This window comes from Botrytis sinoallii (assembly GCF_014898435.1).
Source record: "Botrytis sinoallii strain Bc 23 chromosome Unknown BSIN_030, whole genome shotgun sequence".
NCBI classification, from domain to species: Eukaryota; Fungi; Ascomycota; class Leotiomycetes; order Helotiales; family Sclerotiniaceae; genus Botrytis; species Botrytis sinoallii.
Genome location: NW_024066057.1, coordinates 326,738 through 341,394, shown reverse-complemented (window position 1 = coordinate 341,394; position 14,657 = coordinate 326,738). Strand labels below are relative to the sequence as shown.

The window sequence follows — 14,657 nt, the reverse complement described above, 5'->3', positions numbered from 1 at the left end:
AAGATTTTGGAAGGGTTTGTTATGGTGTTGGGAGTTGAGCTGAAGCTCTATGGCGTGGGTATCTAAGTCTTTCTGAGTGTTTTTGCTGGTTATATTACTGGGGAGGTGTGGTTGAATCGAATCGAATTGAATTGAATTGAATTGATTGGGTGGGCTGGGGTGGGATTGAATGGCATGGGATGGCATGGTGTGAGGCTTAGAGTTCTTTATACCAGGGGCTTTTACGAGCAGCGTTTGTTTGTTTGTGAGAGATGAGGGAACGGAAATGAAGGAGGAAGGAGGGTGGGCGGTTATCTTTGAAAGTGGAATTTAGACTGGATGGATGGATGGGCTGGTTGTTGGTTGTTGAGGTTGCTGATGATGATTTGCTTACTATATTATATTATATTGTGTTGTGTTGTGTCCTGTCGTATCGTGTCGTATTGTATCGTATCGTGTTGTTATACTCTACTCTCTGATCTTTGAAAATATGAAGGTGGGAGAGTTGGGTTGGGAAAGTTAGGCGGGGAAAGTTAAAAGAATAGATACCTAGGTAAGTACATGCATTTATTTATTTATTTTTGATTTTGATTTTGATTTAATTAATGATTTTGTTTTAATGATTTGATTTTAATGATTTGACTTTAATGATTTGATTTGGATTTTGATTTAATTTAGTATTAATATTTTTAATATTTTGATTTGATTTTGATATTTTAATTTGATTTTGATATTTTAATTTGATTTTGATACTTTTAATTTGATGAGTTGATGATTTGATTTTTATAATTGATATAATGATTTGGTTTTGATAATTGAACTTAATTGATATTTTGATTTTGATTTGATGATTTTGGTTTATAATAATTTTGATTTTGATTCACACGATTAGTCTAGGTACCGACGGCCGGTTCGAATCGAATCGAATCGAATTCACCATTCACATGATGATACCAAGACTTTCTTATCATTTTCTCATCAATAAATATCTGATCACTTTCTATCACTGTCTTATAAATAGATATCTCATCCCAAAAGTCCATATATACATATACATATACATATACATATACATAAAATTTCCAAATCCAATCCAATCCAATTTAATCCAATTTAATCCAATCCAATCCAATCCCATTCCCCCAACCCCAGATTCAAATCCCCATTCCCTATTCTCCATTCCAAGAATTCCAAGAATTCCAAGAGTTCCAGATCCTGATACACAATACATAATACTTATACTCATACTCATACTCATACGCATACTCAAATCCACCCAGCATACAAATTCCACCTACAGAAAACCCATCAATCAACAGAAAAGCATACATATGAATACACAATAGAATAATAAAATACAAGAACTCCACCACAGCCACAACCGCAATCGCAACCGCAAGCATCTCCCTATCATACGTATCCTGATACCCTAGCATAGCATAACCTTTCAACGTGTAACAGTATTCCCTCCCCCGACTCTCCAAAAAGCCCAATCCAATCCAGAAATCCCGTTTCAAAATCAAAGGAAAGGAGAGAAGAAAAGAGGAGAAAAGAGGAGAAGATATCCGAGAATCTGAGAAACCGAGTGACTAAAGAATCAGAGCCATAGCGCCAAATCATCAATTCCCAAAAGCGCGAGAGACAAATAAGTAGAAGAAAGGGTATCATGTATACGTGAAATCCATGCAAACCGAACGAACCGAGCGAAATGAATAAAACCAGACCAAGCAAGGTCGATATGAAATCCAGAAAAAAGATCATGACCGGATGAAACTTCTTCGACACATCATAGCTCAATCTATGAAGAGCTCTTATTTTCTCTTGCTCTCTTGCTGAACTCTGAGCAAGAGGTCGTTGTGCAAATCGAAATATTCGAATTCGAAAAACAACCTAGAAGAAATCGAATATAGCATCACAGCATCCTGATGCCTTCCAGAACGCACACAAAAGGATTCATTACCCAACAACCCCCGCAAGCACCCCCATACACCCCAAATAAACCCCCACGCAAACCCATCCCTCTCTTCTTTGTGAACCTTTCAAGCCCTTGATACTTTCAATAACATCATTTAGACCTATAAATCCACTTTGTACCAGTGCTCCTACAATACCCGATCCTACCAAACAAACCACCGTCATTCTGCCTAGGAATGTTGGGATCGTTGCAAAAGTCAGGATTGGTATTAAAATACTAAGAGCTATTGCACATGCCAGAGTGGGAAAATCTTCTGCATGAGAAATTGTATTTCCCACTCCAAGATGATCATGCGCTAGATGAGGTGGGGGATGAAGAGGTGAATCGACTGCGCTACTAGTGGGTGTTCTCTCAATTGGACGATCATCATCACTACTATCTGATATGGATGATGGTAATGAATGTTTGTGACGAATGAATTGATCTCCATTTCGATGACGACCCTGACTTCTAAAACCAGAAGAACCAGAAGCAACTGAAACCAAATCATCCTCCACTTTTGGATCTAAGAATCTAGTTTCCACTTCGGTTATGGGACGGACGGTTTCAAGGTATTCGCGATAATGGCTAATATCCGGTTGAGCAGCGGGAGGAAGTGATTGAAGAGAGTGGAACGAGGTTAGAGTTTGATCTGGATGAGGTTAGTATGGAGAAATATGTGGGGTATGGGGTAAGGTAGGGATAGTGAGGAGTGCTGACTGTATTGAGCCAATTTGTAACCGATCCTCCCCAGAATATCCATTTTATGCCACTGTAAATCACCACCCATTTGCTCACTTGCTCTTCTCGATGCAGGAATTACATCCACCCCGAAATTTCCATTGCCAGTATGTCGTAACCTTCTAGATTCCGTATCGGCTTTATCCAATCTTTGTAATTGTTCCTCGAGTTCGCTTATTTCATCTTGAAGATGAAGGAGAAGACGATGATTGAGCGCTTCGAATTTTCGATACATGGGCTTGATGCGATCTTCCACTACTGTATCCGAGCCGGAACCAGAATGGGAAGATGCTGATAAGCGAGAAGCAAGAAGTTCATAGCCTGTAATAGTCGGATCAATCTGAGATTGGAGTGTATGCTTGGGTGGATGTGGATTGCGGGGTGTTTCAAGATCAGCGGGAGAGAGTGGGCTACTGTCTGTGCGATGATGGGTTTTTGGTGTTCCAAATGATGGAGCTGCTCCGTAATAATTTTGTCGTTGATTGGCAGCTGCCATTTGAGACGCTAATTTAACTGACGCATCTTTGGGATTCGTGGTGACTCGTAGATTTTCTCGACCGTTAACACTTCTTTCTGGTGATGTACTTCTATCTGTGTCGATATCGGCTTCTGGTGCTGAGAAATCATCACTATGAAGACTACTTGGTACGGATGAGGGTCCACTTGGATGTTCTTCGGGAGTATGTGGACGTGATATTGGGGTGAAGCTTTTATCGTCATGGTCAATCAACCATTTAGAGGTATCGTCTTGTGTCTCCACCTTTTTCCCCTCTGCTTGATCTTCCCTGGCCTCCCCAACTTCTTCATCTTCTTCATCGGAGTCCTGCTGTAAATAGGCAAACACATTTGGTGGAGATGGTACAGCTGGTGATAGAGACTCTTCTTTAGCCTCAGCTTCTTTTCCTAGGGATAAACCTTTCGTAATAGAAGCCTGAGTTACTGTTGAGTTACTTCCACTTGAGCTACTAGATTTATTGGTTGATGTAGTTAAAGATGTTAAATTGGATATCATAGATGGTGATGTTAATTTTGCTCTGGAAGCTGCAAGGACCGATTTGTGATTAGGGATATTCTCATTTTCATCCGAAGAGCTTGACGATGACGACGATGATGAACTTGAATCTCGGTTCCGTTGTACAGGCCTTTGGCGAAGACGTTGCCCCTCCATTTCATTTCCTTTTGAAGATGATCCACTTGCGCGCTTCGCATTTGTATGCTTAGGTTTTGGTTTTGATGCAGAATGTCTGTTGCCACTGGAAGTAGATTTACGCATCTTTCTTGATCTATCTCTTTCCCTACTCGTATTTGCTTTTGTGGGTGAAGAAGACATTGTGGAATCATGAATTGATCGATGTTGACGACGAGTTATGCTACTCTGGAATTCTCGTTCAGTACCCCTTACATCGTCCCTTGATTCGTCTTCGGGATCTTCGATTATTGATTCCACTGTTGGTATTTTGTATCTTGTAGCCATATCTACGGAGCGATCTACCAAAGTCCATTCTTATCAGCTCGGCTTAACACCATTATCCAAAAGCACAAGAAGAAGAAAGAAAAAAAGAAAAAATCAATAGACCTCATTAGGAGGGGAAGGTTCTTTAGATTGACAGGGCTTACCTAGACTTTTTGGGTAGCTATGATGATCGTGTGTCAACATGCGATAACCAATTATCAATGCCCGATGAAGAAAACAATTGAGCGAAGTGAATGAATTGATAATACGGATGAATTAAAATATTTAATAATAGTAAACATGATAATGGAGGAGGAGGAGAGATCAAAGGGAGGAATTCAAGACAAGAGTAGAGAGAGCAAGAAAGAAGAGAGAAGTATCCAAATTCCCAAGGATCAATTTGTTTGATGAGGATGGCAAAGTGATTGACTGTATATCAATTCCCAGCTTCAGCTACAATACAAAAATGGTATAAAACTGGCGCGCGCGTTGATCAAATTGGGATTATACCTATGAGTGATGATGAATGAGGGGATGGGATGAGATGGGGCGAGGGGACATGGATGTGTGTGTGTGTTTGTGTGGGTGTGATGAGCGAGTGTTCAGCCGTCTTGTCTCCTCGTGTTTTGTGAGGGAAGAAGTGTTTCAAATGATTCTTGAAAGATGGAACCACCAACACCGGACACAGATGATGCGAAAAGAATGAACGATAGTAGATCTCAAGTAATCTTACAAGGGACGGAAGGGAGGCGAGGCAGACCGTGAAGGGTAAGAAGAAAAGGGTTCAGAAGGGACCAGGGATAATCCGAAATCCAGCAGGGGAGTTTTTAAGACTTTATGATCATGGGAGAGTTCCCGTGAGTGGATAAGTTGGGTCGATGGTAGAGATTGTTTGAGAATTCGCACAAGATGTTGGGTGATGTGATGTAGGAAGTATGATTGATGTATGATGTTGTTTGTGTAAAGATCTTGGAGGTCTTGGATTGCGATTTGACCATGATGATTCTCTTCACATTTCGGGCGTGTGTTTGGAGCGATGGCATTGATAACTGGATGGTTGATGGTTGGTGGTTGGTCACACTTGGTTTGATGTATTCGAAGGATTTCATGCATTATGAAGATCACAACATTTGGCTTTTGTGGCGGGAACCGGAACATCCATGGTTATAGTTTGTAGCTCCAATGCATTTTCAATATACGAGTATCTTTTGATGGCGTTTGTTTGCTTTCTTCGATATATAACATACCTATCTAGAATAGACAGAATAGACAGAATACACACAGGTATGGGTCCTAGATATGTAAGATTATATATTTGCAAGCTCGTTCCATGGCTATCTGATCTACCTGCGTACTATATAGATATCAATCAAGCGACCAGTACCCCGTCTGACTGACTGTCTTATAATCCGGGGAATAGAAGCCAAGGTACCAGGTAGATTTAAGTAGAAAATAGTAGAAAAAGTAAACCATCCCATCCCATCCCCTCCCATCCCATCGTGACCATTTCACCATCTCTACTCCGTGACAATACAATACTAGTCGGCCTCCACGGCAGTGGCCCCCGGAGGGCCAGCGGAGCGTCACATAACATCTTACTTTTCTTTGCGTTGAATCAGGTATTCTTCCTTGGCCGGTCGTTATGTAGCTATTTTCATACTCCTGTCTCCTCTTATCGATGATGAATGTAAAATCGGCCTGGCCAGTATGTAACATCAAACAAAGCAAATACTAAATTCTATGTAAGATCTCATATACGAGTATGATGGGATTGGTCGGGTCAATAGATTGCTGCGTTGCTGCATTGCGGGACCTCCCATTAGACCAAACTAGAGTAGGTGATAATGCAGCTATAATAGCGTGAACGGAGTGAAGGGTGAAGGGTGAAGGGTGAAGGGTGAAGGGTGAAGGGTGAAGGGTAAAGGGTGAAGGCTGAATGCTGAATGCTGAATGCTGAAGAGAGTGAAGGGAAGGGACCATCAGATTGCAGCAAATATTAATCTTTAACCTCGCAGCAAATAAAAACAAACAAGCACACACACACACACACATACACACACACACATACAATTCAACTCAAATTATTGAATTGGGTAGCTACCGACATCAATATATTATTAGTCAATTGGTGATGAGAATTATCATTAATGTAGGTACCAATTTTCAATTCACAAATCAAAAATGATTGTGATAAACATTCATTCAGCCTCACATTTTCTCACATTTCTATTCTGATTTCCTTCATCTTTTGGATAAGAAAAGATAATATCATCGCCGAGTATGATGAAGATTCGATTACACGAGATAGAAGATTCCATCAAGACGTGCGCCATTCTTACTCGACACCTTGGATTTGTATAACCAATACTTCTTCAACACATGTTATCATATCAATCAATATCTTACGCCTTACGGGATATCATAATACGTTCATCGATAACAATATCAGTCTCATTCGAATTTCATGTTCATTCATTTTCATTTTTCAAGCATCATTCACAAATAAGACAGAGAGGAAGGAGTCATAGCCACCAAGTGATCCTATCCATATCTTTTTTTTCCCCGAGACCCCTCCACCAGCTCGAATCGGGTGCCCAATTATTCAGAAAATCTCATTACATGCATGAGCCCGAGCCCGAACCCGAACTCTGCCTGACCATCTGATCAACGACGGTGAATTTCCTAGAATTCTCGATCAAACCATTATTTGCCCAAGCAAAGACCAATTGGAAAGATACCACCTCGTTGAGAGGATCCGTAAGTCCGATGACTCGATTTTCTCCGCTGGTTCTTCGCAGATATCTCCTTGGGGGCCAAATCAATTCGACGGGCTGTCTTCGTCATCGAGCTATTGGTAGTAACCATTTACCTCCCATTTACGCCTCAAGATCTCGGGCAATACAAGAATTGCATACCAAGATAGAATCGGCGTCATCCTCCCCCACGAATCACAGCATTCAAAACTCATTCAAAGCAGCGCGGAAACAGCCAAAGGATGAAGGAATTGGAAGAAATCCAAATTCAGAAAAGGTACAAAGTCTTGATGAGTGGGAGTTAACCGTAGGAATCGAAATACACGCACAATTAAATACGGAACGAAAACTTTTCTCATACGCTGCCTCATCTTTTAACGATACGCCCAATACACATGTCGCATATTTCGATGTAGCCTTACCAGGCTCTATGCCCATATTTCAAAAGGAAACTCTGATACCTGCTATTCGAGGAGCATTAGCATTAAATTGTAATATTCAAAGAACAAGTCGATTTGATCGCAAACATTATTTTCATTGGGATCAACCTGCGGGGTATCAAATTACACAATATTACGAACCTTTTGCGAAAGATGGATATATTACATTATATGCGCACGATGGAATTGCAAAGGAGGACGGAGAAGAAATCCGGATAGGAATTAAGCAAGTACAAATGGAACAAGATACGGCCAAAACAATCTCACAACCTGGGGATATACATTTGTTGGATTTCAATCGTGTGGGTTTACCATTGATTGAAATTATTTCTCTGCCACAGATACATCATCCAAGTACCGCGGCTGCATTTGTCCGAAAGGTACAAATGTTGCTAAACTCGGTTGATGCTTGTGTTTTGGGTATGCAATCTGGTGGATTGAGAGCAGATGTAAATGTTTCTGTAAAGAGAAGAACAGAGGAAGGTTCCGGGTTTGAATATGCAGGTGTTCAAGGACTTGGACAAAGAACCGAGATCAAAAATTTGAGTAGTTTCAAATCTATTGAAGATGCTATCATTGCCGAACGTGATAGACAAATCTCGGTTCTGGAAGAAGGTGGGGTTATTGAAGGAGAAACTCGTGGATACGCAATTGGAAGTACAGAGACACGAAGACTTCGAGGGAAAGAAGGAGAGGTGGATTATAGATACATGCCAGATCCAGATCTAGCCCCTGTGATTATCGATGAAGCACTTACACAACATCTTGGTGCTACACTCGGCGTCTTACCCGATGAAGAATTGGCAATACTCGAATCTGAATACGGTATCACGGTAAAAGATGCTATTGATTTAGTGTCTTTGAATGAAGGAGGACGAGTGGAATATTTTCGTAATGTAGTAGATGTTTTGACATTGTTGAATCCTCACGAACCGCAAACGAAATTGGGAAAATGGGCAAGCAATTGGGTTTTACATGAATTGGGTGCGTTGATCTCGGATTATGGAGAGGAGGAAAATCCACTCAGGTTTACGAGTTATGGAGAGTGTATGATTTCACATTCTCAAATGGCTCATCTGATACATTATGTTAACGAGGAGCGAATTACGGGAAAGACGGCAAAGAAAGTTTTGAAGGGGTTGTTTGAGAATGGACAGGTGGGGATAGAGAAATCGGTAGAGGAGATTATTGAAGATGGACAATTGTGGTTGCGGAAGATGGAGAGAAGTGAGTATGAAGGGTTGGCGAGGAGGATCTGTGAAGAGGAGAGGAAAACGGTAGAGGAGATTTTGCAGGGGAAGGAGGGGAAGATTAATTTTCTGTTGGGGAAGATGATGAGGGGGGAGAGGGAGGGTAGGGTTCAACCTCTTGTTGCGAGGGAAGTTTTGAGGGGGGTGGTGGAGGGGTTTAGAAATGTTTATTGAAGATCTTATTACACTAACAAAGCATTCACTTTATCAACCACGGATTCTGTCACCACAGGAATATTAATCAGTGTGAAATAGAATTAGAGGAATAAATACTAAGTAAATTATAATTGAATTGGATCGAAATCGAGCGACTAAACTCCAGAGCTTGCTTGCCGCGCGCTTGGGTGGGGTGGGGTGGAATTCGGTTGGTTTGAGGGGTTGGTTGGTTAGTTGTATGTTGAGCGTGATTTGACTTGACTTGACTTGACTTGACTTGATTTGATTTGACTTAACTTAACTTGATTTGACTTGATTTGACTTAACTTAACTTAACTTAACTTGACTTGACTTGATTTGATTGATTTGATTTAATTTAATCTGATATAGCTAGGATTGGTATTGATATTAGTATTGGTATTAGTATTATAGGATTTGGAGTAGATGAGATGGGGAATGAGAGATGAGATGGGGAATAGGAGATGAGATGAGATGAGGAATGAGAGAAATAATGAGAAAGAACCAGAGATGATTCTTTGATTGAGTGTTTGAGTGTTTGAGTGTTTGAGTGTTTGAGTGTTTGAGTGTTTGAGTGTTTGAGTGTTTGAGTGTTTGAGTGTTTGAGTGTTTGAGTGTTTGAGTGTTTGAGTGTTTGAATATTTGAAATACGATACGATAACCTTAAGCGTGTTTAATTTTTTTAGATTAGGGGGTAGAGGGTTTCTCGGTATTAGATTAGATTTACTTTATTGGTTAGTTGATTGGTTGGTTGATTGGTTAGTTGGTTGGTTGGTTGGTTGGTTAGTTGATTAGTTGATTAGTTGGTTGATTGATGTATTGGTTAGTTGATTAGTTGATTGGTTGGTTGATTGGTTAGTTGGTTAGTTAGTTGGTTGGTTAGTTGGTTAGTTGGTTAGTTAGTTGGTTAGTTGGTTGGTTGGTTAGTTGATTAGTTGATTAGTTGGTTGATTGATGTATTGGTTAGTTGATTAGTTGATTAGTTGATTAGTTGGTTGATTGATGTATTGATTAGTTGATTGATTAGTTGATTGATTAGTTGATGATTAGTTGATTGATTAGTTATGATTAGTTGATGATTAGTTGATTGATTAGTTGATTGATTAGTTGATTGATTAGTTGATTGATTAGTGATTGATTAGTTGATTGATTAGTTGATGATTAGTTGTTGATAGTGATGATGTATGATAGTAGGGCTCGTTCGGATCGAAATTTTTTTCGACATTAGACCTAATATATTAGTAATATTAATCTAATATGATGTTTACCGAACGCAGTATTGAGTTCCAATATATATTAGATCTAATATATAGCTGAAATATTTTGAAGCGAACGCAATATTTGAGCTAATAAAATATTGAGTCTAATAATGTTTAAAGTGATAAATACGACAAATTTTCTCAACCTTTCTCAATAGTGATCGACAGCAGCTTTTGAGGTGTAAATTAGATAAATATATTTGAGAAAAGTTATTATCTTCTTTATTTTCAATTTAATTTCTTTATTTTCAACTCAATCTCTTATGTTCCAATATTATCCCAAATATATTAGCTTCATCCAAATATATATTAGCTGTTAATATTTTAAATCCCTTGTCATTTAATTATTATTAGAGATTTCATAATAAAATAAAAAATCGATTTGAACAAGCTCTTAGTATATTGATTAATTGATGTATTAATTAGTTGGTGTATTGATTAATTATGTTTTATTTCGTTTTAGGAATGAGAATGCATCTATTTATAGATAGATAGGTAGATTTTGTATTTGTGGATATTGAGATTGAGATGGAGATTGAGATGGAGATTGAGATGGAGATTGAGATGGAGATTGAGATTAATGAAATATAAATGGAAATGGAAATGGAAATGGAAAGTTGAGGATTGGTGGGAAGTTGAAATAAGGAAGGGGTTAGGTTGAGGTGAGTGTTGAATTTTTAGGTATAGTGCATCGGTGTGTAATTTGAGGGGTGGAGTTTGTTTTTGGCTAATGTAAAATGGATTGGTTTGAATTGGATTGATTCGAGTTGGTTTTATTTTGTATTATTAGATTTTTTTGTTTGTATAATGAGATTTGAGAGATTTGAGAGACTTATAAATTAGATAAATAATTTATTTAAATTATTGATTATTAATAGATCGGGAAATCGAATAGATATTGTATTATTATATAATAAGATAATATTTAAATATTTCGAAGCATAGCGAAAGAAACTTATACATCGAATTTCACGGAATTTTTATATAGTTTATATTAACTATATTTTCTATACTTAAGAATTCAATTTATATACTACTATATAATTTGTATATAAATAATTATATTATAAATTCAATTGTATAAAGAATTGAAAGAAAAAATCTTTTAAAATTAAAGAATAAGCTTTATTTTTAGCCTTTAAATTATTTTTCTTTATCAAAACTATATTCTATATTTATTCTTGATAGATTGGGAATATTAAGCGTTCCGAAATATTAGCGAGCTGCCTCGCCCCGAATTTAGGATGGGGTAAAGAGGAGTTAATATATTGGAATATAATGAGATGGGATTTGATGGGATGAGAAGGTGTGTTGTTTAGTTTGGTAGAGGTAGTAAGTAAAGTGAATATTATGATTAAGATTAATTCAGTATACTTTTTCTTTTTCTTCTCTTTGGAGGTGGTTTATTTGCTCTTGATTTGTATGGTTGTATGGTTATGTGCTTGAGAAATCTATATCATATCTATTCACCTGGATATATAAAACGATTCAGTAGATAGAATATAAATATGAATATCTATTTCTTCTGAATCCAAGTTTATTCGTCTGAATTCCTCATCTTTATTTAAGGATCCATCTAAACTCGAATTTTCTCTTCTGAATACAAATTCCTTCACCTCTATTCCATGATCCGAATATTCAGGCGGTATTACATCCAGATCCATCCATTCAAATATCATTACCTATATCAACTCCCTCCCTCTTCCCCTCTCCACTCAAGCGTACGACAGGAGAAGAAAGGATCCCGTCCCATTGATCTGATCAAACTAGGTGAAGAATCGGGTTGAGGGGTTGAATATCAGGCTAGAATGTTTTGAGGGATGGAGGATTTTTGAGCCACGGTTTGTTGGGTGAGTTTAGGTTATTGAGGGTCGAGAAAAAGGAGTGAAAGGAGAAATAACCTAGATGGATACCGGCATTGGGGCGGTGTTGTTACCGTAGTATGATATGATTTGGTATGACCTCATCGCTTACGGTTTGTGGTAGGGCTGGGTGGATCTAAGTACCTAGTTACGCAAGTATAGGTAAAAGGTCTTTAGACCGCTGATAAGATGAGATGAGATGAAACAAAGATCTCTTCTATTCGTTTGTGTATTTTTTATTTTGTTTGTTATCGACTTATACGGATTTCCTTCTTGGCGAGTTGCGGTTGGATGAAAGATGGTTTCTACTTCATATTCAGATTCGGATTTCTAGTCATGAATACCCGCTTTTATGGGTAGGATATTACTAGATAGGTATGTTAATGAGTGTATTTTTATTCGTGGTTTAAGTTGAGTTTGTATGGGTATTTTATTTGACTCTAGGGATATGAAGAATTTGAGAGGGAGGGAGGCGGAATGGGGCTGTAGATTGATGGATATGTAGAGAGAGACCTGGAGACTTGGGTGCGAGACCTTGGACCTTGTTCCTTTGACCAGATGTTCATTTGTTTTTTATTTGCTTCGCTACTATCACACTCTTTTGTATCTCGTGGAGGTTGTACGCTTTGCTATAAAACTACGTTTATATCTATTCTAATATCTAAACCCATCATTCATCATTCACCACATCATTTCATTTCATTTCACTCACTCATATATACACCTCCCTCATCCTCATTCTCCCCAAATCAAAATCAAGATAAACCCCAACCCTTCCTCATACTCAATATTCTCAACTCCCTACCTCCCACCAAAAATCCACATCTCATAAATTAATGCTCGAATCCCTCACTTCCTCTCTCAATCCCTTTTTACCAGAACTTTTCTCAATCTTCCATCTCGATCTTCTGTTCCTTTTTCTCTATTTGTGTTTTTTCAAACGCTAAGCTAAGCTAAGTCTTTGGTCTTTCAATCAATCCACTTCTCAAAACGTCGGATTAAAAGACTAAGGAGATATATATTTTCGGAGTTTGTTCTTCATTCCGTCTCTATCTGAAGTATTTAGGAAGATGTTTCTCCGCTACTGCGTATATGTCGCTTTGACGCTTTATTTGCGGTTTCTTTAGTTGGATGGAGTTTTTTTTCTTTTTCCCTTTTAAGTTGATGTTTCATATTGATCGTTTACTATCAATCACAAATATCATGTCCTTTTGATTTTTAATACTAGTCTTTGGGATTTCTCTGAAGATTTTTGCAGCTCTTTAGCTGTTACTCTCGGTTATTTCATATTTCATGTTTTACATTACTCATTTGTACTCGGCTATAGGCAAGCGATTGGATTGGGACATGTTGTTATTTCGAGATATTTGGGGATTGTAGGTGCGTATTTGAATTTTTTCCCCCTTGATGGTATGGTAATACTTCTTTTTGTTTTGTATCGCTCAATTTTTCCCTTGTTATTTCGTTCTCATATCATCTCTTCCCTTTTTCTCTCTCCCCTTCTTCTCTTTTCCTTTCCCCTCCCTCCACTATATCATCTCATCTCAGTCACTTTAACGTTTCTCAACTCCACCTCATTATACTTATCTCAATTAGCTCTTTTCGTCTTCTAGCATTCTTTCCTCGCTCTATTCCTGCATTCTTATACCCATCCACAATCGTATTTCCTCTATTATGTTTTTCCCACCTCTTATTCTCTCCCACCGTTAATTTCCCCTTCCAATCCCCTAAATCATCTCAAATACAATCCACAAAACATCCTTTGCTAACTTATATTTACTGCTTAGATTCCGATACGATATCCTTCAAACATTCCTATTCCTATTCCTATCATCTCATCTCATCTGAATAACACCATTTGGCTTCCTAGCTGGCTATCTAGCATTCTAGTCTTCGCATTGAAATCATCATCATATACCAACAATGATTTAATACCGATTAAATTGATAACTCGAGGTGTTATGTAAAATCTTATGATGATTATTCATTTCGCAACTATTGATGTCTCTCCGCTTGGATGAAAATTTTATTTATTTATTTATATTAATTAACGTCTGTTTTGGACCTCCCTAAGGGTATTTAGACGTGCTAAGATAAGGAACTATTGAGCGGCGTGATCGTCGCGACCGAATTTAGCAATTTAACTTCAATGCCAGGGGCTATTCGCTCCTCTGCGGGTGCGATCCGCTTCTGTTTCCAGAAGGGAACGTCTGATCCGGGTTGTTGTTGAGGCAGAGCTTGGTTCCCGGGTGGATAGGCTTGTTGTGGGCTTCGATCCCTATGGTAGAGGAGAAGAAGCGAGAGTGGGTTGCTATTTGTTTAGCCGAGCAGCAGGGCTCTTGTGTTATATATTGGATTTGCGGTTTTTAGGGTGTAGTGTATTTGAGTGATCAGTTGAGTGATGAGTTTATAAGGGATGGGCAGCAAGCTTTGTTGAAAAGATTGTTGCTTTCTAAGGGTCTTTTAGTAGTTAGGATAGATCTGAATGTAGAACTTTGAGTCGGTGATCAGCTGAGTGAGTTTGCTAGGTGTATGTAAGAGTTTCTTGATATATGTGATCGCCTGCTTGTTAGATTGCATTTCTACAGGGGCAAGGGGTTAGTCTGAATGCTTTAAATTGTTTATAGTGTATTTAAAGAAGTGATATGGTTTTTTAGCACTGTTGCATGAGTAGTTCAGCTTGTTATTTTGATAACCAAATCGCTGATGATAAGCAGCGTAATCGCCGTGGCCTGTTTTCATAACTATCAATCGATGTAAGACTGCTCTTGGTAGAATTAGTTTCTTTAGCT

The 14,657-nt window shown here is 38.4% G+C and overlaps 2 protein-coding genes across 2 annotated transcripts; one reads left to right on the top strand and one right to left on the bottom strand.

Moving 5' to 3' along the window:
* Positions 1-1,935: 1,935 nt before the first annotated feature.
* Positions 1,936-4,148, bottom strand: EAF02_011186 (uncharacterized protein; the record flags this gene model as incomplete). The annotated part of the gene is made up of 2 exons (XM_038907232.1): positions 1,936-2,585; positions 2,654-4,148. 2 exons carry the CDS (start codon positions 4,146-4,148, stop codon positions 1,936-1,938), a joined length of 2,145 nt encoding a protein of 714 aa, XP_038752976.1.
* Positions 4,149-6,893: 2,745 nt separating this feature from the next.
* EAF02_011185 (uncharacterized protein) lies at positions 6,894-8,831 on the top strand (the record flags this gene model as incomplete). Its single annotated transcript, XM_038907231.1, has 2 exons — positions 6,894-8,597; positions 8,826-8,831. 2 exons carry the CDS (start codon positions 6,894-6,896, stop codon positions 8,829-8,831), a joined length of 1,710 nt encoding a protein of 569 aa, XP_038752975.1.
* Positions 8,832-14,657: the final 5,826 nt, after the last annotated feature.